The sequence below is a fragment of the Sabethes cyaneus genome, chromosome 2, assembly GCF_943734655.1.
Source record: "Sabethes cyaneus chromosome 2, idSabCyanKW18_F2, whole genome shotgun sequence".
In the NCBI taxonomy this organism is placed as follows: domain Eukaryota; kingdom Metazoa; phylum Arthropoda; class Insecta; order Diptera; family Culicidae; genus Sabethes; species Sabethes cyaneus.
The window spans coordinates 107,817,511-107,841,214 of record NC_071354.1 but is presented as its reverse complement, the minus strand read 5'-3'; the positions used below and the strand labels follow the sequence as shown (position 1 = coordinate 107,841,214).

At 41.2% G+C, this 23,704-nt stretch overlaps 2 protein-coding genes across 2 annotated transcripts; both read left to right on the top strand.

The window, feature by feature from the left end:
• The first annotated feature begins 2,159 nt into the window (after positions 1 to 2,159).
• Positions 2,160 to 5,490, top strand: LOC128735836 (uncharacterized). The gene is made up of 2 exons (XM_053830321.1): positions 2,160 to 5,294; positions 5,410 to 5,490. The coding sequence occupies exons 1-2, from the start codon at positions 2,160 to 2,162 to the stop codon at positions 5,488 to 5,490; spliced, it is 3,216 nt and encodes a 1,071-aa protein (XP_053686296.1).
• A 980-nt stretch (positions 5,491 to 6,470) lies between these two features.
• LOC128735835 (uncharacterized) lies at positions 6,471 to 7,442 on the top strand. Its single transcript, XM_053830320.1, has one exon. It carries the CDS (start codon positions 6,471 to 6,473, stop codon positions 7,440 to 7,442), a length of 972 nt encoding a protein of 323 aa, XP_053686295.1.
• Positions 7,443 to 23,704: the final 16,262 nt, after the last annotated feature.

Genomic DNA, 23,704 nt, shown 5'->3' with positions numbered 1-23,704 from the left:
CGTATTCTACTAAGACGCTCCAAAAACTTCAGTCAATGGTTTTATATCCGGACAGCGCAATTATTTATAGGAATACACTTTATTTCAGCACATTAATGAATGGCACCGTCTCAATTAATTAAAACTAACCTTCTTTGTTGATACTAAGTCCTAAAAAGTCTTTATAAAAATAAATTCCAAAAACCTTAAACCGCGAAAGCCACTGTTTGATGCTAACGTTACGTTTGGATTTATTTAAGTTATTTTGCGCAGCCTACTTAACCACCGATTATGTTTAAACGATCTTAGGTATATTTGCAAAGTAATCCACTTAGCTACACCCTACACCTCATAAATTGCATTTATTATTGCTTAATAAGGATAAATTAGTGAGAGTGTCCGGATATTGGTATCATCCGGATTTTGATGCAGCATGGCACGATTTCGAATTTGTTAGGAGATATTTACGATAATTTTCGTACATTGATATACGAGTTGATGCTAGCTGGGCACCTCCGTCAGCGCATAAGTTTCTATCGAATTTGTTAATAACATATAGAACTAACGTCCTGGCCAAAACATATACGTTACCCTAGATACCTTGTTGGAAGGTGTAATCATTTATACCAGCCATCGAGCATGCAGCCAATAAAAATCGATACGAGCCACGCTGTCGGAGTAGAGATCGATCACATCCCATCAAGATCGATTAGAGGAGAGCGAGGATCATCTACCGATAATTAGCGTTACCAATGACGGAGAGATCAGTCTGCCATCGATCACGGCCTAGAACAGGTGTCCCAAGGGGGAACCTCTTTAATTTATATCGCACGTTATAATAGTATTGTGTACAATAAATGTAGTTTGTGTCTAAGTTATTAAATAATTGTTTAGTACAATAAAAGGTGTTATTAGTGCACGGTGTGGTTTTCTTGCTGGATTCACGGAGCCTTGATTGCCCGTGTCGTCGTCATCACTAGTCCGAGGAAGGAAGGACAATTGGTCGTTGGCCGTGGACGATAGGCCATCCAAGAACCACATACCTCATTGGGAGAAGGACGGATTCTCTCCCAACAAAGCTGGTCCTTCGAACCGGATCCAGGAAGGAAGGATCTGGACCATTCAAGGCATCAAGCGCGGGGCGCTTCGTTCAACTATTGTGCTGCAGGTTGCCATTGTGAAGGGGCAACAAAGGAACCGACGCCAGCTAGTCGCCATTGCGGAAGAACTGACGCTATCGGGTCGCTATTGTTAATCGGCAACAAAGGAACCGACGCCAACTAGACGCCATCGAGTCGCCATTGTGAGACGCCAACGGACGGATACCAAGACAACAAGTTATAAATCGGTCAGCACTGGTCATCCGCGGAAGGCTACGAGACGGACCTGCGGCGTTCTTTACCTGTGAGGTAGGTAGAACATATTACGTATATGTCCGCCGAAGCTTTTCCGTCTTACTATATCTAACACTGGTCCTTTATTACCACTTTCGGAAAACCTTTTCGAGCGTCAGAGCGACACAGGAGACCGGTTTTGGACTCGGTCAATCGGTCGATCGATAGGAAAGGCAGACAAGGAGTAGTGTCGTTTCGGAAAAGGACTATTGCTGTCGATCTGTTGGGAATACGGCTGTGGTAAACGGTCGTGTAACTGGTTGCATCATCCGGAAATTGGTTTGGTTAGGTAAAAATTACACATAGTTATGTCCAGCTGGAGCCTGGACTGGTCGGATTCTATCGTAAATAAATTCTACCTTTTGATGCAAACTGGATTTATACTTCTACGTGGAATTGCCCTGTGATTCGGAGACTTCTACTATCGGTGTTTCTCAATTGATTTCGATCAAATTGCTCATTTCGGTGCAGATTAACGGTTGGCCAGGTAAGGCTACGGTATATGTCCTGCCGAAGCCGTATTTGTGATACTACAATCAATTTATTCCCTTTCGTGAACTGCATTGGCGAGGTTATTCAAATTCATATTGCTTATGTGAGGATTGGTTGTGAGAGGATTACCTACGTGATAGCCATCATTGGATCTGAGAGAGCTTTTATTTTTTGGTTACTGCGCCGCTGTTAGTTCTCCAGGTAGGGCTTAACAGTATATGTTCGGCCGAAGTAGGGCCACATTGTATACTACATTCGAGTTCTTCTCTACCACTCTACTCCTGAGCTAACATCATGCCGCCTGCTGCATCGTCTACAGCGAAGAAGGTTGCATCCTTGAAGTCACTGCAAACCAAATTGAAGGGCTTGCATGCTTCGTTTCGAAATATCGCCGAGTTTGTGTCCAACTACCCACAGGACACAACCGCCAGTCAGATAGCAGTACGTCTCGAACGATTGACAGATTTATGGGACAAGATAACGGAAATTACTTATGAGGTTGAATCTCATGAAGATTTTATTGTGGAAGAAGATGCCTTCGCTAAGGAGCGTTTAGAGTTCGAAAATCGTTACTTTGATATTAAATCGTTTCTGATAGATAAGGCAAGGGAGTTGCAGGATCCTCCGGTTTTAGAGCAATCTACAAGGCAATTAGATAACTCAACGCTAGGGCAAGTGGATCACATACGGTTGCCTCAAATCAAACTTCAGTCCTTCAATGGTAATATAGACGACTGGCTTAGCTTCAGGGATCTATTCACCTCTATGATTCACTGGAAATCGGATCTACCGGAGGTAGAAAAGTTACATTATTTAAAAAGCAGCCTGCAAGGGGAGGCAAAGGCTTTGATCGATCCAATTAAGACTACCAGAGGAAATTATCAAATCGCTTGGGAAACTTTACTTAAACGCTATAATAACAGCAAGTTGCTGAAGAAGCGGCAAATTCAATCACTGCTTAACCTGTCCACTGTTGCAAAGGAATCTGGTGCTGAATTACATGCGCTACTAGAGGCTTTTCAACGCATTGTCCACACTTTAGACCAGATAGTACAGCCAGCGGACTATAAGGATCTACTATTGGTTAACATTCTCATTACTCGTTTGGATGGTAGCACTCGCAGAAGCTGGGAGGAGTATTCTGCCAATAAGGAGCAAGATTGTCTCAAGGACCTGGTTGACTTCTTACAACGTCGAGTTCAAGTTCTCGAGTCTCTTCCATCAAGGCATTCCGAGAGTAAACGTGAGTCTTCGCCAGTTAAGAAAAGGGTGCCATCGTTTAGAGTAAGCCATAATGCAACACAAAATTCTACTGGTAAATGTCCAGCATGTCCTGAGACACATTGGCTTCACACCTGCCCGGTCTTTCAAAAAATGTCTGTTGCTAACAGGGAATCCTTGCTACGAATTCACTCACTCTGTCGCAACTGTTTCAAAAGGGGCCATCAAGCGAAAAATTGCCTATCTAAATATTCCTGCAGGAAGTGTAAGGCTCGGCATCATACAATGGTTTGCTTTAGGTCGGACGGAGAAGGCAAGGACTATAAACCCAGCGAAGATCAAAGACCGTCGACAAGCAACATGGTGGTAGCTGAAACATCAGAAGAAGCAATTACGAGGGTGTCGAACCAGGCTTCAACTCAAAGTGTCTCTGCTAGCGCTTCCACGGAAAGGATTACAACTATACTTCTAGCAACGGCAATAATAATAATCGAAGATGACAATGGTTTGTGTCATCATGCTCGCGCCTTACTCGATTCGGGATCAGAATGTAATTTCATTTCTGAAGCATTATGTCAACGGTTAAAAGTATCCAGGCAAGGGGTCGAGATTTCAGTTCTTGGAGTAGGTCAGGTCGCAACAAAGGTGAAGCACAGTGTCCGTGCAACAATCAAATCAAGAGTCTCAACATTTGCCAAGAAAATGGATTTCCTCGTTTTACCAAAGGTTACCGTAAATTTACCAACATCGCCTGTAAAGCACTTCGGATGGGATATACCGGAGGATATTAGACTGGCTGATCCCGCTTTCTTTCAATCGAGAGGTGTCGATTTGGTCCTGGGCATTCAAGCGTTTTTCAGTTTCTTTCAGACTGGAAATGAATTATCACTAGGAGATGGTCTACCGCAATTAACGGAGTCAGTTTTTGGATGGGTGGTATCCGGAGAAGTAGAATCTACTAAAAGGCCATCACAAACGGTATGTAACATGGCGGTATCAGGCACATTGGAGCAGTTAATGGAACGGTTTTGGGCCTCTGAGGAGGTAGGATACGATAACAACTACTCGCCTGAGGAAATGCGCTGCGAGGAGCAGTATCAGAGGACAACTCGTCGAGATTCGAATGGCCGGTACACAGTAACGCTACCAAGGGACGAAAATGTACTAAATCGGATGGGATCATCAAGGGATATCGCTTTAAAACGTCTTCTAGGATTGGAAAGAAGGCTCGAACGAGATGCAGAACTGCGCAAACAATATGAAGCGTTTATGTTAGAATACCTTCAATTAGGGCACATGCAGAAGGTGGAATGCAGTGCGCAAGAAGAATTCAATCGTTGTTATTTACCACACCATCCTGTCGTAAAAAACTCCAGTACCACTACCAAGGTTAGGGTGGTCTTTGATGCCTCCTGTAAAACGTCAACTGGGATTTCACTTAATGATGCGCTATTTGTTGGACCGATCGTACAGCAGGACTTGCGGTCGATCATACTTCGCTGTCGAACTCGTCAGATAATGGTTGTCGCTGATGTAGAGAAAATGTTTCGCCAAATTAACATGGATAACGCAGATACCCCATTGCAAAGTATATTGTGGCGATTCAATCGAGATGAACAGTTTGTAACGTACGAACTTAAAACGGTCACGTACGGAACGAAACCGGCACCGTTCCTAGCAACTCGAACACTAAAACAACTCGCTGAGGATGAACGGGAACAGTTTCCTCTCGCGGCTCAGGCAGTAAATGAAGACATCTACATGGACGATGTGATATCTGGAACCAACGATATCAACACCGCAGTTGAATTACGGAGACAGTTAGACAGCATGCTGGCGGGCGGAGGATTTAAACTACGAAAATGGGTATCTAATAGCAAGCAGGTACTGGAAGGTATACCAAGGGAGAATCTGGCACTCCCTGAGACGGAAGAAGTTAGCTGGGACCGTGATGCAACGGTAAAAACTTTAGGACTGTCTTGGCTACCTAAAACGGATTGTCTAAAATTTCAATTTGTCATTCCTCCACTCAGTGAAGAGGAACTTCTAACAAAGCGAACGATTCTATCTATTATCGCATCGCTGTTCGACCCTCTAGGGCTATTGGGTGCAACCATAGTGAAGGCAAAAATATTAATGCAAAGATTATGGCACCTCGATAACGGCCAAGGGGAAAGGCTGTCATGGGATGAACCGGTACCGGAAATGGTAGGTGAGGAATGGAAAACCTTTCATTCAGAATTACCATCCCTAAATTTACTTCGAATTCCGCGATGTGTGATCCCGGCTGGATCAGTTTCTACCGATATTCACTGCTTCTCAGATGCTTCGGAAAGGGCATTTGGCTGTTGTTTATATCTTCGAAGCACTGATGGGAACGGAAGATATACAGTCCAACTACTAACATCGAAATCAAAGGTCGCGCCACTGAAGGTACAATCTCTTCCTAGGCTGGAGCTGCGAGGTGCAGTCCTAGCCGTAGAGCTCGTGGAGAAGGTTTTGGATGCACTCAAAAATACATACAAGGTTTACCTGTGGACAGATTCCACATGCGTTCTGCAATGGATCAAGTCTCCGCCGGCTACATGGACCACTTTCGTGGCTAACCGGGTTTCAAAAATTCAAGCACTATCGGAAGGACATTCTTGGCAGCATGTACCAGGGAAATCTAATCCAGCGGATTTAATCTCTCGTGGCATTTCACCAAATAACCTGCATGAAAACAACCTATGGTGGAAGGGCCCAGACTGGTTGAGTAGAGGGGAGGAAAATTGGCCACATCAACAAGAAATTATTTCGGAACATCTACCAGATCGACGTGGAAATACAGTAGTTCATACCGCCATAAACACAACATCCTTTTCTACTGAATTCACAGCAAAATTTTGCTCATTTACAAAACTTATTCGCGCCACAGCTTACTGGTTACGGTTAATTGCTATTTTGCAACATCCTTCAAATCCCAAGCCGAACGGATTTCTTACAACACAAGAGTTAAAAGAGGCGGAATTAGCGATTATTCTGCAAGTCCAAAGGGAATCATTTCCTGAAGAATTACAGGCGTTGAAAAAGGGTAAATCAGTATCTCGCCGGTCCCCACTCAGATGGTTTAATCCTACTATCGGTGCTGATGGTGAATTAAGAATAGGTGGAAGATTGAGTCACTCTGAAGAAGCACAGAGTGCAATACATCCAGTAATTTTGCCTGCTAAGCATATTTTAACGACGCTGCTTTTCAGACATTATCACGAACGTTTATTACACGCAGGACCTCAATTACTTTTGAGTACCGTACGGTTACGCTACTGGCCTTTACGTGGAAGAGAGACAGCTCGAAAAATCGTTCATCAGTGTCAGCGATGTTTCAGGGCGAACCCAACTACGATGAAGCAACAGATGGGAGACCTACCAGCTGCACGCGTCAGGATTAGCAGACCTTTCGCCAAAACCGGAGTGGACTATTTCGGGCCGGTGTATCTACGTGACGGTAGGAAACGATCAACAGTAAAGGGATACGGTGCGGTTTTTGTGTGCATGTGTACTAAGGCAGTACACTTAGAGCTGGTTACTGACCTTTCAACCGAAAGATTTCTGCAGGCATTACGACGATTTATTGCTAGGCGTGGGAGAAGTACCGATATATATTCGGACAACGGCACAAATTTTGTTGGCGCACGGAACCACATCAAGGAGCTGTTTAAGATGTTCAACGATAGAGAATACCGCGAATCGGTTACCAAAGAATGTGCTAAGGAAGGCATGCAATGGCACTTTAATCCGCCAAGCGCTCCACATTTTGGAGGCCTTTGGGAGGCCGCAGTACGCTCAGCTAAACATCACTTACTTCGTGTAATAGGGGACAGTACGCTCACGTTCGAGGATTTCAATACCCTGTTGGTCCAGGTAGAGGCTTGCCTGAACTCACGGCCATTAACGCAACTGTCTGACGATCCGATGGATCTACGGCCACTAACACCTGGTCATTTTCTAACCGGGGGATCCTTGCAATCTCTCCCGGAACCAGATTTCTCAAATATAAAGGTAAACAGGCTAAAACGCTGGCAGTTAGTACAACGACAACTGCAAGATTTTTGGAAGCGTTGGCGGACAGAATATTTGGCGCAACTGCAGGGCAGAACTAAAAACTGGGAGCCTCCAACGAAGGTTGATGTCGGAAAGCTGGTGATCATCGCGGATAGCAACCAGCCACCAACGCGCTGGAAGATGGGCCGAATTCATAAGCTACACCCTGGTCCTGATGACATAGTACGAGTAGTCACCATCAAAACAGCCACTGGGTATCTGCAACGGCCGATCGTAAAAATATGCATCCTACCATCCACCGAATCCGAATAACTGATGGTCACGACTTTAATTTCGCTACGAGCTAAGTATTCCAATCCAATGCATCGAAAGGGAGTTTGTTTATTTTCAGAAGTTCCTGACACTTCAGGGTAGGTGAGAATGTTGGAAGGTGTAATCATTTATACCAGCCATCGAGCATGCAGCCAATAAAAATCGATACGAGCCACGCTGTCGGAGTAGAGATCGATCACATCCCATCAAGATCGATTAGAGGAGAGCGAGGATCATCTACCGATAATTAGCGTTACCAATGACGGAGAGATCAGTCTGCCATCGATCACGGCCTAGAACAGGTGTCCCAAGGGGGAACCTCTTTAATTTATATCGCACGTTATAATAGTATTGTGTACAATAAATGTAGTTTGTGTCTAAGTTATTAAATAATTGTTTAGTACAATAAAAGGTGTTATTAGTGCACGGTGTGGTTTTCTTGCTGGATTCACGGAGCCTTGATTGCCCGTGTCGTCGTCATCACTAGTCCGAGGAAGGAAGGACAATTGGTCGTTGGCCGTGGACGATAGGCCATCCAAGAACCACATACCTCATTGGGAGAAGGACGGATTCTCTCCCAACATACCTAGTTCACATATTCGTTATAATCGCACAGTGAGACAACCTGAAACTATCCCGAACACCGTATGTATATATGTTCTTGTTGAAAGTGTGGAAAATAGTTCTAGGTTATCTCACTATGTGATACTTGCGTACAGTAATGATTTGTATAACGTGGGTACCACAACGCGGTTTTCTATAACGCGGTTTTCTGCGTAAAACGTATACACGTTGCACTTGCATATGAATATTGAATTAATTTGGACTAAACCCGAATGTTGAGTTATTTTGAGTAGATAAGACTGTGCTGTCCATAAAAATGTTCGATGAAAATGTTGTTGACCATACACTCAAAAAAATATAAACGTATATGCTATTGGGATACACTAATAAAACGGTGCAATATATTATACCCGTTACAATTTATTATGGTACACATACAAAGTATTATTTTCTATGCATCAAATTGACATGACGTTTAACCATGATCCTTATGCGTTCCACACATAACGCAAATATGCTTTACATTTATTACGGATTACATAACATCTCATCACCTATCACATAAATATTTACCTTTAAATGGGTATCAAAATTAATATTACGTTTCCGTGCATATAAATACAAACAGAATTTAATATTATAAATTATGAATTGCAACGTAATATTCAATCATTAAAATGATAAAATGTAAGTTGATAATTCATTTGCTGTATGTAATATTACATTGGATGTGATATTAAATTATATTAAAGAATAAAAATATAATTTAATAAAATATAATTGTTAAATATTATTTTTTTCTTTATTTTTGAGATATTATCAATAAATTAATAAATAATTTAATAAAATATAATTAAAAACATAATTTATAACAAGGCCACTCCAATGGTCCATATTGGTGGGCTGCAATCTTTTAATCAAAGCACTTCGATCAAGCTGGCCACTTTAGCTTTGATGTCCTGTTATCGCAGGGACCTGCTGAAGATTGTGCGGAGAACGTAGCGGGCAACTTTATACGAGATGTACACTACGTCTTTGGCGGAAATGATACCATTGCCTTCGATTTTCCCGAAGTATCACCACATAGTTGTGGAGATGTAGCATACATTCCACCATTAAAGTTGTATTATAAGACTGTGTGAGAAAAAAGAGATCAAAATCATATATTTTCCTTCAGGAGATAAAATTACTTACACAGTCCGCCCTGCGAATGGCTGGACTTGGTTCCCAAGCCGCCTGATGATGAAACTTGTGATAGGATTTGCTGTTAAAGTCATTAAACGACGGTTGATTCTTAATTTGCGATGCTACCGTGTTGGATTGGTATACATTTTCCCATTTTTATCATGTACGTGTATTTTTTGGTCCTCTAGGATGTTTTTCTGTACGTTTGTGAACGTGAAGTGCATTTTTGGTGCGCACACAATCAATTTTGCTGACAAATGTTAAATTTGTTTGGTTGGCACCTGTTAGCACAACGAATTGGAAATTCTATTATCTGCGGTAACGTTCCGGGAGCCTGTATTACATTACTTATCCAGAGCACTAGCATTGAAGAATTGCCTCCAAGAAACATCACTTGAATCCAGAAAATGACAAAAGAACCAACAGCCATTATACTGAAAGCAGCAAGAACAACAAACCGGAAAGTCGCAGAGCACCACGAACCAAAAATGAATTTTGATTAGTTATTTTTAAATTATAATTACCTAAATCAACCTACCAGCCCGAATGAGGTTGCTGATTGATACAAGAGATGTTTTACGGACAATCCGAAACCGAAATATTGACGAGGATGTATTTTATTTATAACGCGGGGAAAAACGGAAAAGCACTGACTGTACTCGCGCTGCGCGATCTGACTTGACAATGACGTTTTCGGTAACCCTTTAAAAAATGTGGCGACCAAATTCAGTAGAAATGGTACCAAATGAATTGGATTGGATTGACGATAATACATTCCATAGATGCCACACATAAGATCAATATGTTTTAAACCATTGCACAGATTTGTAATGATTTGCTAATAATAGTTATAAGTTTAGTCAATTAAACTATATGCCTTCATGTAAAATGCTATTTAATACCATAGGCATTCAACTAATATGTTTTATGGCAATTAATTATTATTTGAACAAAAGAAATAACGATAATTTGTTTACCAAATGCATTCTATAAAATGAACTATTAACATGTGTTTTATAGTGAAAATAAGTGAAAGTTATAGCGATGTACTTATAGGATGCATGTTTGTTTTGTTTACGTTTAATATTCATTATCTATACCTATAAAGAAGGATTTCTGTCTGTCTGTCTGTCTGTCCTGTGTTCCTTATAGAATCAAAAACTACTGAACCAATCGGCGTGAAAATTTGCATGTAGAGGTTTCTGGGGCCAGGAAAGGTTTTAGTGATGGTTAGATACCCCTCCCCCCACTAAGAGGGGGGGTTCCCATACAAATGAAACACAAATTTCTGCATAACTCGAGAACTAATCAAGCAAATAGAACCAAATTTGGCATGTGGGTGTTTTCGGTGACAAGAATTTATTCAAGGGTAATTTGAGACCCCTCCCCTCTTTATAAGGGGAATTATAACTCCTCTCCCCTTTAAGAGGGGGGGGTTTCCATACAAATTTCCTCATAACTCGAGAACTAATCAAGCAAATGGAACCAAATTTGGCATGTGAAAGTTTTCGAGGGCAAGAAAATTTTCTATGTTGAATTAGGACCCCTCCTCACTTTAAGAGGGGGGGCTTCTGTACAAATGAAATACCAATTTCCTCATAACTCGAGAACTAATCAAGCAAATGGAACCAAATTTGGCATGTGGGTGTTTTCGGTGACAAGAATTTATTCTATGGTAAATTGAGACCCCTCCCTCTTTATAAGGGAAATTGTAACTCCTCTCCCCTTAAAGGGGGGGGTTTCCATACAAATTTCCTCATAACTCGAGAACTAATCAAGCAAATGGAACCAAATTTGGCATGTGAAGGTTTTCGAGGGCAGGAAAATTTTCTACGGTGAATTAGGACCCCTCCCCACTATAAGAGGGGGGGCTCCTGTACAAATGAAATACAAATTTCCTCCTAACTCGAGAACTAATCAAGCAAATAGAACAACATTTGGCATGTGGGTGTTTTTTTTGGTGACAAGAATTTATTCTATGGTGAATTGAGACCCCTCCCCTCTTTATAAGAGGAATTATAACTCCTCTCCCCTTTAAGAGGGGGGGCTTCCATACAAATTTCCTCATAACTCGAGAACTAATCAAGCAAATGCAACCAAATTTGGCATGTGAAGGTTTTCGAGGCCAAGAAAATTTTCTATGGTGAATTAGGACCCCTCCCCACTTTAAGAGGAGGGGCTCCTGTACAAATGAAATACAAATTTCCTCATAACTCGAGAACTAATCAAGCGAATTGAACCAAATTTGGCATATGTGTGTTTTTGGAGACAATTTTTTTTTCAATGATGAATTGGGACCCCTCCCCACTTTAGGAGGGGGGGTCCTATACAAACGAAATACAAATTTCCTCATAACTCGAGAACTAATCCAGCAAATGGAACCAAATTTGGCGTGTAGGTGTTTTTGGAGGCAAGAATTTTTTCTGTGATGAATTAGGACCTCTTCCCACATTAGGAGGGGGGGCTCCAATACAAATGAAATACAAATTTCCCCATAACTCGAGAACTAATCAAGCAAATAGAACCAAATTCGGCATGTAGAGGTTTTTGGAGGCAAAAATATTTTCTACGGTGAATTAGGATTCTTCCACACTTCAAGAGGGGGGGCTTCTACACAAATGAAATACAAATTTCCTCATAATTCGAGAACTAATCAAGCAAATGGAACCATATTTGGCATGTGGGTGTTTTTGGAGGCAACCATTTTTCCCATTATGAATTAGGACTTCTTACCTTTTTAGGAGGGGGGGGGGGCTCCCATTCAAACGAAATACAAATTTGCTCATAACTTTAGAACTAATCAAGCAAATGGAACCAAATTTGGCATGTGAGAGTTTTAGATGGCAGAATTTTTTTTCTGTGGTGTATTACGACCCCTTTCCCTTTTAAGAGGGTGGGCTCCCATACAAATGAAATACAAATTTCCTTATAATTTGAGTACTAATCAAGCAAATGGAACCAAATTTAGCATGTAGGAGATTTTTGAGTCTTGAATTTATTTTATGATAATTAGAGACCTCTCACCCCTGTGGTAGGGGGATATGGACTCTCATACAAATAAAACAGAAATTTTTGCGAAACTCAAAAACTAATCCAACTCGAGAAATTCGAGACTCTTCCATAAAACATTAATCAATAACAAGACCACAAAAACTATCTATAGTAACACTAGATCATTCAGGACGAGCCGGTCGCGAGTGTTGCCGGTGACCCGCCGTCGGAAGCGCCGCCCACTGGGGGGCTTGCAAAACTCGAGATAGTGACAAAGATCATCCGAGATTCATGATTTATGTACAACACAGGTTAATTTGTGGCAATACGAAGTTTGTCGGGTCAGCTAGTTACATATAATGTAAAAACCAATGTAAACAAATCGTAATATTTTTCCGGTATGCTTTGAATGTTCCGTGCATTATTGATTTCAAGAAAAATAATAATAATTGATGTGTTATGGGAATCATGATTCAAAAGTATAGGGGGGATGCTTTAAATTTATATGTAGTAGGATTACGGATTAAGTAATTTGTCGGCATAAAATATCCCAAATCTTTCACATGAAACAGATTACACGTTGTAACATGAATAAAACGTTTCGAATTTTTTGAGTGTATAATAGTTGACTCTCTAAGTGATATACGGAAGCCATGAAGTTATGGGTGACTAAAGTCAGATAATCGGTACAACTTTAAAAAAGTAATAAGTAAGTGATCTTAGGAAACCGTCAGATGTTCCTGCGGAAAATACGGATTATATCGCGTATACTGTGAGTGCAAATTGTACTATTGAGTGTGACTATTTGTCACTCAATTTGGCTATCGAATGGTTCACCGGGAGAAAATTCAGAGCTTACCTGAAAGTGGTCAATGAGTGATAATTCTTCTGAAAATACAAATGATTTTTAGATCTAAATGTAATAGAATACCACCAGTTTATGGCTCGACTTAACCACTAAAACGTTCACTAAAAAATTACGATTAGCCGTCAAAGTGAACAATAAATGAAAATTCACGATGAAGCCCACGTTATAATTTGAAAAAGGTTTAATATGAAGCATCTATTTTTTATTTATATAAGAGGCTTATTTCTACCGAAAACCAGGTCTCTGACAGGACGTCATAAGAGGCTTATCGGTAAAGCGGGGTACGCTGCTGAAAAGTAATGGGTTAAAAGATAGGACAAGAAATGCTCAAGAAATCGATTTCTTTTACGATTTCTTAAGCAGTACGCACCTCATAAGAAATATTATTTCACGTCCAGATGACGTTGGTTTACACGCAAGTGAATTAAAACGTCACTTTTCCGTACGGAATAATATCCGGCGCAATTATTACCACAAGAAAAAATGACAGGTGGTTGCTTGCATTGGAGTTGTCAAAATTTCTTCGGTAAATAACAAGATTTTTTCTTGAGCTGTTTTCTTTTCAGCGGCGTACCCCGCTTAACTAAAAAATCTGAGGGGTTGTGCACAAGACACGACCGCATAGGTGACGTAGGACTACGTAAGTCTCTTTGTAGCGATAGTAGCTTGTATCCATGTAGGTAATAATACGATGCTTCATGTATACAAGCTACATACGCAACGTTTATCAAAGTACAGTAGAATTTCGAATTTGACAACAAATGCGTGGCGCCTATGTTGCCAAAATCGAGACCCTTTTTCGACATGAAATTTTTTTTATATAAATGCTTTAGAGGTTGACTAAATATCATTAATCAACGATTGCAACCATTTTATGTTTGAAAAGTCCGACAAGAGCTATCCGTCCGGTGCAAATAGGTTATTGACACCCTGCGGTAAGACGTAGTCCTACGGCAATAAAAATATTATTGTTCGTAACCACATCACATTTTTTAATTAACATACCCAGGGCATCATTTTCTCGTCATTTAAAGCATGTATGCGGAAAATGATTGATATTTAAGCAAATTTTTGGAAGAGAAATATCTTGTGTTGCCAAAAACGGATACTTTTGTTGCCAAAATCGAACCATGCCAAATTCGAAATCCAACTGTAGTAACATTGTATACGTTCAATCCTCTACCGATTTTGGAGTTATATCCATGAATTGATTGAATCTATTTTATTAAAACGAATAGAAGTCACGCTAAACCAAACAGTAAATACATTTTCATGATCTGTTTCTACGTTGAATAATGCTTTTCCTCTGGTAATCGGTAGACGGTACGCGCGAGTTTTCAAAAAGCTGAAAAACTTTTCTGCAGTTTACAAAAGAACACTGATAATAAAGCATTTACAAGTTGCAGACGTTTTGGAAGTGGCAGAAAATGTCGCCCGTGACCAGTAAACTCATTCCCGCGATTTGTAGGTCGTCCGCAACGACGAAAAGTTAACCTTTTCCCTCGTTGCCTGTGTTATTATGGTATTAACTGGGCAAGAAAATATAATAAACTCTTCAATCATTGTGTGATCCTTAAAAGGACCGATTGTTTGATTATCATAACTCTAGCTTGCAATAAACTTGCACTAACGCACCACGGCTTGTTGCAACGGACCAGCCAGAAAGCCTCAACAGCTATGCGATCGACGAAGCCGTTCGTGTATGACCATGAGTCACGACGAAATACCATTCCAGGCCAGGTGGCCAACTGCAAGTGGCATGGCATAATTCTGGTGGTTTTGTTGTCGCGAGCAGCATATTTCTTGCTCCAGAACTTCAGCAGCCAGATATTCCATCACGGCAGCGAGACGAGTGCTCTAGCTCCAACACGCTCAGCATACTTTCCTTTCCTCGGCAGCCGATGAACATGACCAACTGACGACGATGTACACCGTAAGGCAAACAAGGGGGGCTCCGTAGCCGCAAGGTTACCGAGTCTGCTTTGACAAGCGAGTGGTCGTGGGTTCGAATCTTAGTAGAATCAAGCCATTCGATGTCAAGTGACTTTAGCATGGGTTTATTCTCAGGCCCCTCCATTTACCCTTCCTTCGTGCTGAATTCTATATTTACCCTCTGAAGCCTCTTGACAGTGCAAATGTCCCTCCTATAGTTAAGTGTACTGGTCAGAGGTACGAATGAGTCCTCGCCAGGGACGGCTATAATATGGGATAGTGCTGGCAGCGAGGAATAAGTGGGTAAAGTAGATTAAGCTTTGAAGGAAGGGTAAACCCCAATACACGCACGCATAAAATTTAATAAGCATATCGCTCACTCAGTAGCGATTATAGTAAAAAGAAATGCAGTGCAGGTCATACAGCAAACACCCGGGCGATATTACAATAGATCAACTATACTGGTCGCAGTAATGAGTCCACACATGAAAAAAAGGCAAACAATGTTTCAAATACAACTTTTAAAATTATGCCACGGATGTGACTCGAAATCTGCCTGCCCGATGTGTCGCAAGCCAGCTGCTTGCCGATGTGTAGCCAACGAAAGCCGCTGACCGAATGACGACGCGCAGTAAAAGGCATAGCAGCCAAAACCATATCTTTCACTGGCGGATGAGTCGACGAATTCTTTGGTTTGTTGGCGTCTCGCTTGGTGAATTTGGATGTCTTTGTTGCCTTATCCGAGGAAGCAGCAACAGCTGAAGCTCAACAATTTTCGATCGGATTCTATAGGGCGTAAATTAAATACAATCATAAGGAAGCTTAACCCATAGCTCATATCGTATATATTTCTGTCATCCGTGCCAGGGAAGCACTGACGAGGGAAGACAAAAATATGAAAAAAGTATAAGGGTCCATGCCTAGTGGCACGGGCGCAGGCTTGAAGTAGGACTACGAATGTAGTGCAATTCGTCTCCCAATGCTAAAGCCGGTGATTTTTGTATGAATTTCATATATAGATGCTCAAGTTGCGCATTAAAGAATTGTGTTCTTACATGAGAGAAATTCATAATTTCAACTCTTCAGCTAATTTATATGGTGGACCTGAAAGGTCCGTTCATTAATCTCTAATTCTCAAATTTCTGACTCGTAGTGTCCATTGTCAATTTTCGTCCTTCAGATAGTGATGTCCGTTAATCGTTCGATTAATTCAACTAATCGAATAACACAAGGAATATTCGAATAATTTTTAATCGAATAATGCCAGCACGAGTAGTTGAATTAATCGAATAGTTCAATCAGTACGTATAATCCCCGAATAATGCTCGGTAATCGTTCATAATCGTTCGATTAATCGAATTATGCAAAGAAATATGCGAATATTTCTAATCGAAGACCACTAGACCTTTCCAGTTATGTGTGTATTGGTGCTTGAAAATGAGGCAAACAACAACAGTAAACAAAAGTGATGCATTCCTTTGTCACCAAGGTACAGAATGAGTTTCGTCTTCCGCTGGCTTAAATACCAGCAAATTTTCAAAATATGTGCTTGAATTAGGAACAGGATGAAAAATTTGACCGAAATATGTGCTCTGCAGTGTGGCAAACGGAGAAACACAACTAGTAATCGCTATTTTTCGGTTTGTTCCTCCAGCATCAGCTGTTCCCCAAAATGAGGTAAACATCATGTATATACACGCGTATTTCGTGTTCGCTAGTGTGGGTGCTTGAGCTGTCAGAAAGCTTTCTAGCACGAATAGTTGAATTAATCGATTAGTGCAGACAAGGCTCACCGATTAATCGGTAATCGAATAATTGAAAATTTCGGACATCACTATTCCCACCAATTTAAACCCTTTGCTTCCGCGACCAAACTTTGGGTTTTCTAGCATATTTAATATTCTATTATAGCAGCTTATTGTCAATTGCAAGTAAAATTGTACCATCCAAAGTGCGATATCGCTCATAAAGTGCTATTTTGCATTAAATCATTTCGATCTTCGGCGCACTTTTTCGTTATCTTCCAAGCAATAAGTGCGCCGAAGAGACCGAAACGATTTAAGCTAAAATAGTACTTTTATGAGCGATTGCGCACTTATTGATTGAACAATTTTCCTTGCAATTGACAATAATAGATCGATGTTTCGAATCCAACACGGTCGGCGTAATTTCCACTCCACACCAAACAATAATCGGCTGCTGCCGAGTTTTACCACCTTTGCCGCGTCCGGATCCGGACAGGGAGATAAAGTCGTAACTCTCATTATTATTTGTAACCCAAACAACGCGAAAATGATGCCGTTCGCAAAATCAATTCAACTGCTTCATATACTTATTCAGTAGTTCTTAAAAGAACTGATTGTTTTCTACCAGCTGTTAATAATACAAATCGAAGAAATTTACTGCTTGGCAGCAGCTTTTTTCGGACCGCATTCTCCGTTAGAACTTCTTTTGGCTTTGGAGTTTTCGAAGCCTTTGCTATGGTCTTTATTGACTTAGTAATCTTGCTTCTCGCTAGCAAGTTTGGTAGGCGAACGAACCGGAAGCGCCAGTTCTTTGTTTGGACCAGCTTTCTCTTGTTGAAAACTAACTTCAAAGCCTTTTTCACGAATGTGTCCAACTTTGAAACGTCACAATTGTAGCTGGCGGCGATATACTTCTAGACGGCTTGCAACGAAGATCCGTTGACTCTTCGGTTTATTGGCGTCTCGCTTAGTGAATTTGGATGTCTTCGTTGCCTTATTCCGGGGAAGAACAGCTGAAGCTCAACGATTTTCGAGCGGATTCTATAGAGCGTAAATTAAATACAATCAAACTTTGATCCCTTTGATTCAAAGGGAATTTAATCCATAGCTGTTCTCCTATATATTTCTGTCATCCGTGTTAGGGAAGCATTGGCGTGGGAAGGCAAAAATAAGATTAAAGCAACGTCATGAGTTAGAAGACCGCATGGTGAGTCACCACATATTTATCGTTTTATAGATCAAATCAGAAGAAATTCTTCATGATTTAAAGAATCAGCGACATTTGGAAATTTAAGTAAAGAAATTTAGTATGCAGAAAATTTTCATCTCTTCATAAACAAATTCGTTCGTCCTAAAAAGGACGTGTTGTGGTAAATTATGTGGTTGAAAATCCGGCCAGCAGAATGGCTTGAATGTTTGAAACAACACCTCCCAGGGCAATGGTGACAATGGTTACCGGACAGAGCATTTTCCATTAATTCAAGCTCTTCCGCTCCCGCAACCAAATATTCTAATATAGCTGATAATAGATCGATGCTCCGGTACCAACACGTTCAGCGCACTTTACACCAAACAATGATCCGCTACTGCTGCTGCCGCTGCGCTGCGTTTTACCAGTTTGCCGAGTCCAGTGAGGGAAATCGCAACTCTCTGCTGTCTGTTCTGCTTCTGCACCGTACCAATGCCAATGCAAAAATGATGCCGTTCTGATTATATACCAGAGCAAATGGCAGCAAGTTGTAACAAAGGCGGATCAACGTAGGGCAGAGAATCATAGACACGAAAGAGAGGCGGTACAACGAAACCGTATAGTTACTATATATATAGTTCGGCGGATAGAAAATCGGGAGCCAAATAAACGTCAAAAGCGGAGCCAAAAGCTTTTCAAAATCCAAAATGCAGGAGTAATGTTAAAAAAACACTCTTTATTTTCATAGAACTAGTCATTTTCAACACCCGCCAGTGATTATTTTTCGTAAAAACCTGCACATTTCACCATAATTTCAAATTTAATTTCATAAATCAGGGATGCCAATTCGCCTGGTTTTCTATCCGCCGAACTATATATATAGTAACTATACGAAACCGTACTCCGTACATTGTTTGAACACAGGGATGGCACGGCAACGAGCATGGCAGACGTGCACTCGCAGTTGTGTTTGTCTTAATACAGTTTAAACATGTAATTTCTGACGGGCTCATACTTCGAACACTCATACTAAACTGCCAAAATCACTTTAAAATGTAAGAAAAATCAATTTAACTGCTTCGTATACTTTTATTCAGTTGTTCTTAAAAGAACTGATTGTTTTCTACCAGATATTAGTAATGCAAATCAAGGAAATTTACATCTAGGCAACAGTTTTTTTCGGGCACCTTCTCCGTTGGAACGATTTCCTTTGACTGGGGCTTTCGGTGCCTTTGCTACGGTTTTCATTGGCTTAATAGATTTTTGTTCGGGGCACCCGCATATTTACTCCAGTAGTACAGCTTTAATCGGAGCCGCCTTTGCAGCAGTTAGCAAAGATATTGTTTTCGTCCGTTTTATCAACCTTGAACAAATCGGAAGCGCCTGTTCTTTTTGTTTGGACCAGCTTTTCGACAGCTAATTTCAAAACCTTTTTCACCTTATTGTTATGGATTTTTTGAAAAATTTCCAATCGATTGATACCAATATCTCTAGAATCTGTTGACGGATGACTGAGTTATAGGCGTGCAAACCATAACCACTTTTCGTTACATGTTCCCTTTTCGTTTTTCTAAAGTGCACCCCAATATAGAAATCAAAGAAGTAGTCCTACTTCAAAAATCAATTTTTCAATGACGCGCGATTTTCCGATCAATTGGTGTAAATATCTTGGAAATCTATTGAAAATTCACTAAATTATTAGCCGAAGCGTCAAAACGCATTTCCACTTTGATGACGTCATTTCCAACAACCAATCACAAAGCGAGAATTCTGGTAAAACATAGGTTCATTATTTTCGATTTTTCAATAGTTCAATATGAAGATTCCATACTTTTCTTCATTTGAGCTAACTCTTAGAAGTTTTCCAATCGATTGGTGTAAGAATATTGAAAATCGATCGGGAAACCACTAAGCTATTAGCGTTCAAAACCTGACCACTTTTCGGGAAAGTTTTTTCGGAAAATCCCCCCTATACTAGCTACCTTAATCAGACTACATAAATGTTGCAAGCAGCCAGATGTTTTTATTCAGTTAAATAAAATCCAATACGACCATAAAAACCATTCGTTTCAGTTTCCGACTCTTTTAGTATGTACAACATCTAAGAGCTATATTATACGATTTAAGAACTCAAGGAACTAATACAAAGATTAAACATCTTCGCCAATGGAATGTATCAGCAGTTTTCTAAATTCTTAAAAGACATTTATATTTTCCGGGTTTTCAATGAGGAGAACGTGCTGCTCAAGCCACAAGTACTGATACTGAAGATTCCGGCTCAACTAGTCTGAGATAGAAACAGAAATGATACAAATACTGCGAACGTTCGGTGTTTGTTGAAATTATCCATTGCGCAAGTATAATTTGATAAATATAATATGGTAAACAGCTCTTCAACAGCTATTGTGCTCTTCTGGGAAAATTTTAGCGAAAATCTAACTATCGTAGTTAGCCACTGCCGTCCGACAATCCGCATATCCGCATCCGCGTTGACGGTGTTCGTGTTGCTGATATTTTCTTTAATATGGCTTTTAAAAACGATGATCATCTTACCCCACAAGGGTGGCCATCTTGCCCCGTAGGTTGGTAAAAAAATGCAAAGCCTAGGTGCTACATTCCGTTATCGAAACTTGACCTTCTGTTTTTATGCGACAGACTTTGCAGCCAGCTGTTAGAGTACAAGACAATTGCAGGACCAGTTGCTACGATCCTATTGGCTCTAATAGCCTCTCGTCGAACATACGACGACTGGTTTTTGGCTAGCATCACAGAACAGAAGTGAAAGTTAAAATCCAAACACGTACATGCTACTTCCTTAGATACTAGCGAACCTGGCGGTGGCGGGTCACTTTTTTCCACGAAAACACGCAAATGCTTACAAACGCACACGAAAAAATGTAAAAGCTGATATGTAATTGGCAGCGAGTGTTCTGCTTATAGGGTGCGGGTGGGTATTTCCAGCCCATTAAGCGGTAGCCTGAACAATATTTAGGAACTACGTAGGAACTATATTTATTCGGGACAAGATTTTTATACCAGTTGATAGAATAATATTTACTGAATATCGGCGTGTATTTTGGTCTTAATAAAACGCTACTGAATTTGAGTTATAGTCGCGAGAAATGATGAAGTCGCTGCGACTAAATGGAGCCCATTTTCTATAGTGGTGTTTGTGTTTTTTAAATCCGACAGGCCGAAATAGCTAGTACAGCCATTAAATGCTGCTGGCGCTAGTGTATTACTGAATCGTTCATCTACACTAGCGCCAGTTGTCACTCAAATACCAGATATGTCAGCACATATATTGGTAGTAGTGTAAATAACGCACCTTATGCTGCAATTAAAAACAAAATGCTGCTAATGGCTAGTGAATGAAAATTGATTTATATTTTCATATCAGAGGGGAATTTTTGTGTTCTTCCGTGATAAAAAGAAGTAGAATTGTTCTGTGATAGCATATTCACAGCTGTTAAGTTTCTAGAATAAGTAAACGTGATCACAAGCTGCTTTAGCTTCCAGCTTCTTGGACAAGCAGCTTTAGATCCAGCTTCTTGGCCAACCGGCATATTATTCCGGGAATTCGTCGATGTACCAAAAAACTAGATGCTGCTTCTCATGATTCTACCGTTGGATGTCACTACCCGTTTTCTTCGTGTGATTCTTCTGTTGCTGCTACTCTGGACCCGGGACACCCTTTAACAGGCACTATGGAAGCCCCAACCCCCTCCGAATCTGTTACTCGCTACTGTTATCGTCCCGGACCTGATGTCGGAGTGCGGGATGGGGTCTTCCAGCCTGTAATCGCAGGCATGTATGATTACAATTTTGAACTTTCGATACCTGACAATCCTTCCTGTTCCAGTATACCGGCGCCGTGCTCTGCCGAGGAGCAATCGAAGCTTGTTACAAACGACATTTCGCTCATGTACCAGAATGTACGCGGGCTGCGAACAAAAATCGACGAAATCTACTTGAGTACCGTTGACTGCCTGTACGATGTCATAATGTTTACCGAAACAGGCCTGGATGATCGTATTAATTCAATTCAACTGTTTGGTAATTCGTTTAATGTTTTTCGATGCGATAGGAGCCATTTGAATAGTGACAAACGGTCGTTTGGAGGTGTTTTGATTGCCGTGGCAAAACAGTACTCATCTGCTCTATTCGAACCCGTACATGGCAAACATCTGGAGCAGGTCTGTGTTAAGGCGACCATTCATGGTTCTAAATTTTTACTTTGTGCCCTGTACCTACCGCCCGATAAACGAAACGAAGTGGCAATCGTCGATGCCCACATTGCCTCTGTACGTGAACTTTGCGGCAGCAGCTCTGACAATAGCACTGTGATCGTTTGCGGTGATTATAATCAGCCACATATCGCTTGGACTGCACACAGCAGCGGGATACAGCACAACAATTCCGTACAGCTTTCTGTGGCAAGCGCAGCACTGATCGATGGCATGGACTTTTTAAACCTTTGCCAGGTTAACATAGAGCGCAATCATCTTGGGCGGGTTCTCGATTTGGTGTTTACTACTGAAACCGATTTGTTGGTCGAAAGGTCCGTCGTGCCATTAACACAGCCGGATTTACATCACCCTCCCTTACTCATCTCGCTCCCCGCCACTCACCATCAAGTGATCACTCCAGAGTGTGCTGCTTCTGTGAGAGGTGAGTTAAATTACCGGAAAATCGACTACGACGCTCTTATTGCACATCTTTGTAATATTGAATGGACCAGGTTATTCGATACAGACTCTGTTGACACCATGGCTGCGCGCTTCTGTGATGTTATTCGCTTGTGGTTATATGAGAATTTGCCCTTTGTAAAACCCGCTTCAACTCCTGCGTGGAGCACAAATTTGCTTCGTCGTCTAAAGCGCGTGCGCAATAAATTCCAACGTAAGCATCGTCGGTGGCGTACTAATCAAACTAAACAAGATTTTAAACGGGCTAGTGAAGATTATAGGCGGCTAAATGCAAGCCTTTACAAGTCGTATGTCTTACGCATTCAAACAGACCTACGCAGAAACCCGAAAAAGTTTTGGACGTTTGTAAATTCGAAACGAAAATGTTCCTCGGTTCCTTCTGATGTTTACCTTGACGATACCGAATCATCTTCTGAATCCGATTCGTCTGTTTTCGCCTGCGACCCTGGACCAACAAGGGCTACTGATTGTGGTGCGTCGCTGGTCCCAGCCGATTTCGTCGACATCGATGTCTTTGCGATTACCCCGGATATGATTACTGCTGCCGCAAAAAAATTAAAAACATCGTACTGTGCTGGGCCTGATGGAATTCCTGCCGTTGTATTTTGCCGTTGCGCTGAAGCTTTAGCTATGCCGCTTTGTTGTATATTCAACAAATCATTTGCACAGGGGAAATTTCCTAAGATTTGGAAGCATTCATTTATGTTTCCGGTCTTTAAGAATGGGGACCGCCGAAGTGTCAGAAATTACCGTGGCATTACCAATTTGCCCGCTGCCTCCAAATTGTTCGAAATAATTGTGGGTGGCGCCTTAATTCAACGTACTCGACACTACATTTCTTCGGACCAACACGGTTTCATGGCTGGCCGCTCCGTGACAACAAATCTCCTAGACTTCACCTCTAACTGCATTGCCGTAATGGAACGTAAGCTACAAGTGGATGTGATATATACCGATTTAAAAGCCGCCTTCGACCGCATAAATCACCGCATACTGCTTGACAAAATCTTGCGACTGGGTGCCTCGCAACAATTTGTCACATGGCTACGCTCGTATTTGTGTGGTAGGGTTCTGCAAGT

Excerpts from the sequence above, each read along its gene's own strand:
- LOC128735836 (XM_053830321.1), top strand. The coding sequence starts at position 2,160 with ATGCCGCCTGCTGCATCGTCTACAGCGAAGAAGGTTGCATCCTTGAAG. Across the intron at positions 5,295-5,409 it reads ATGAACCGGTACCGGAAATG|ATGCTTCGGAAAGGGCATTT; the intron begins GTAGGTGAGGAA and ends ACTGCTTCTCAG.
- LOC128735835 (XM_053830320.1), top strand. The coding sequence starts at position 6,471 with ATGAAGCAACAGATGGGAGACCTACCAGCTGCACGCGTCAGGATTAGC.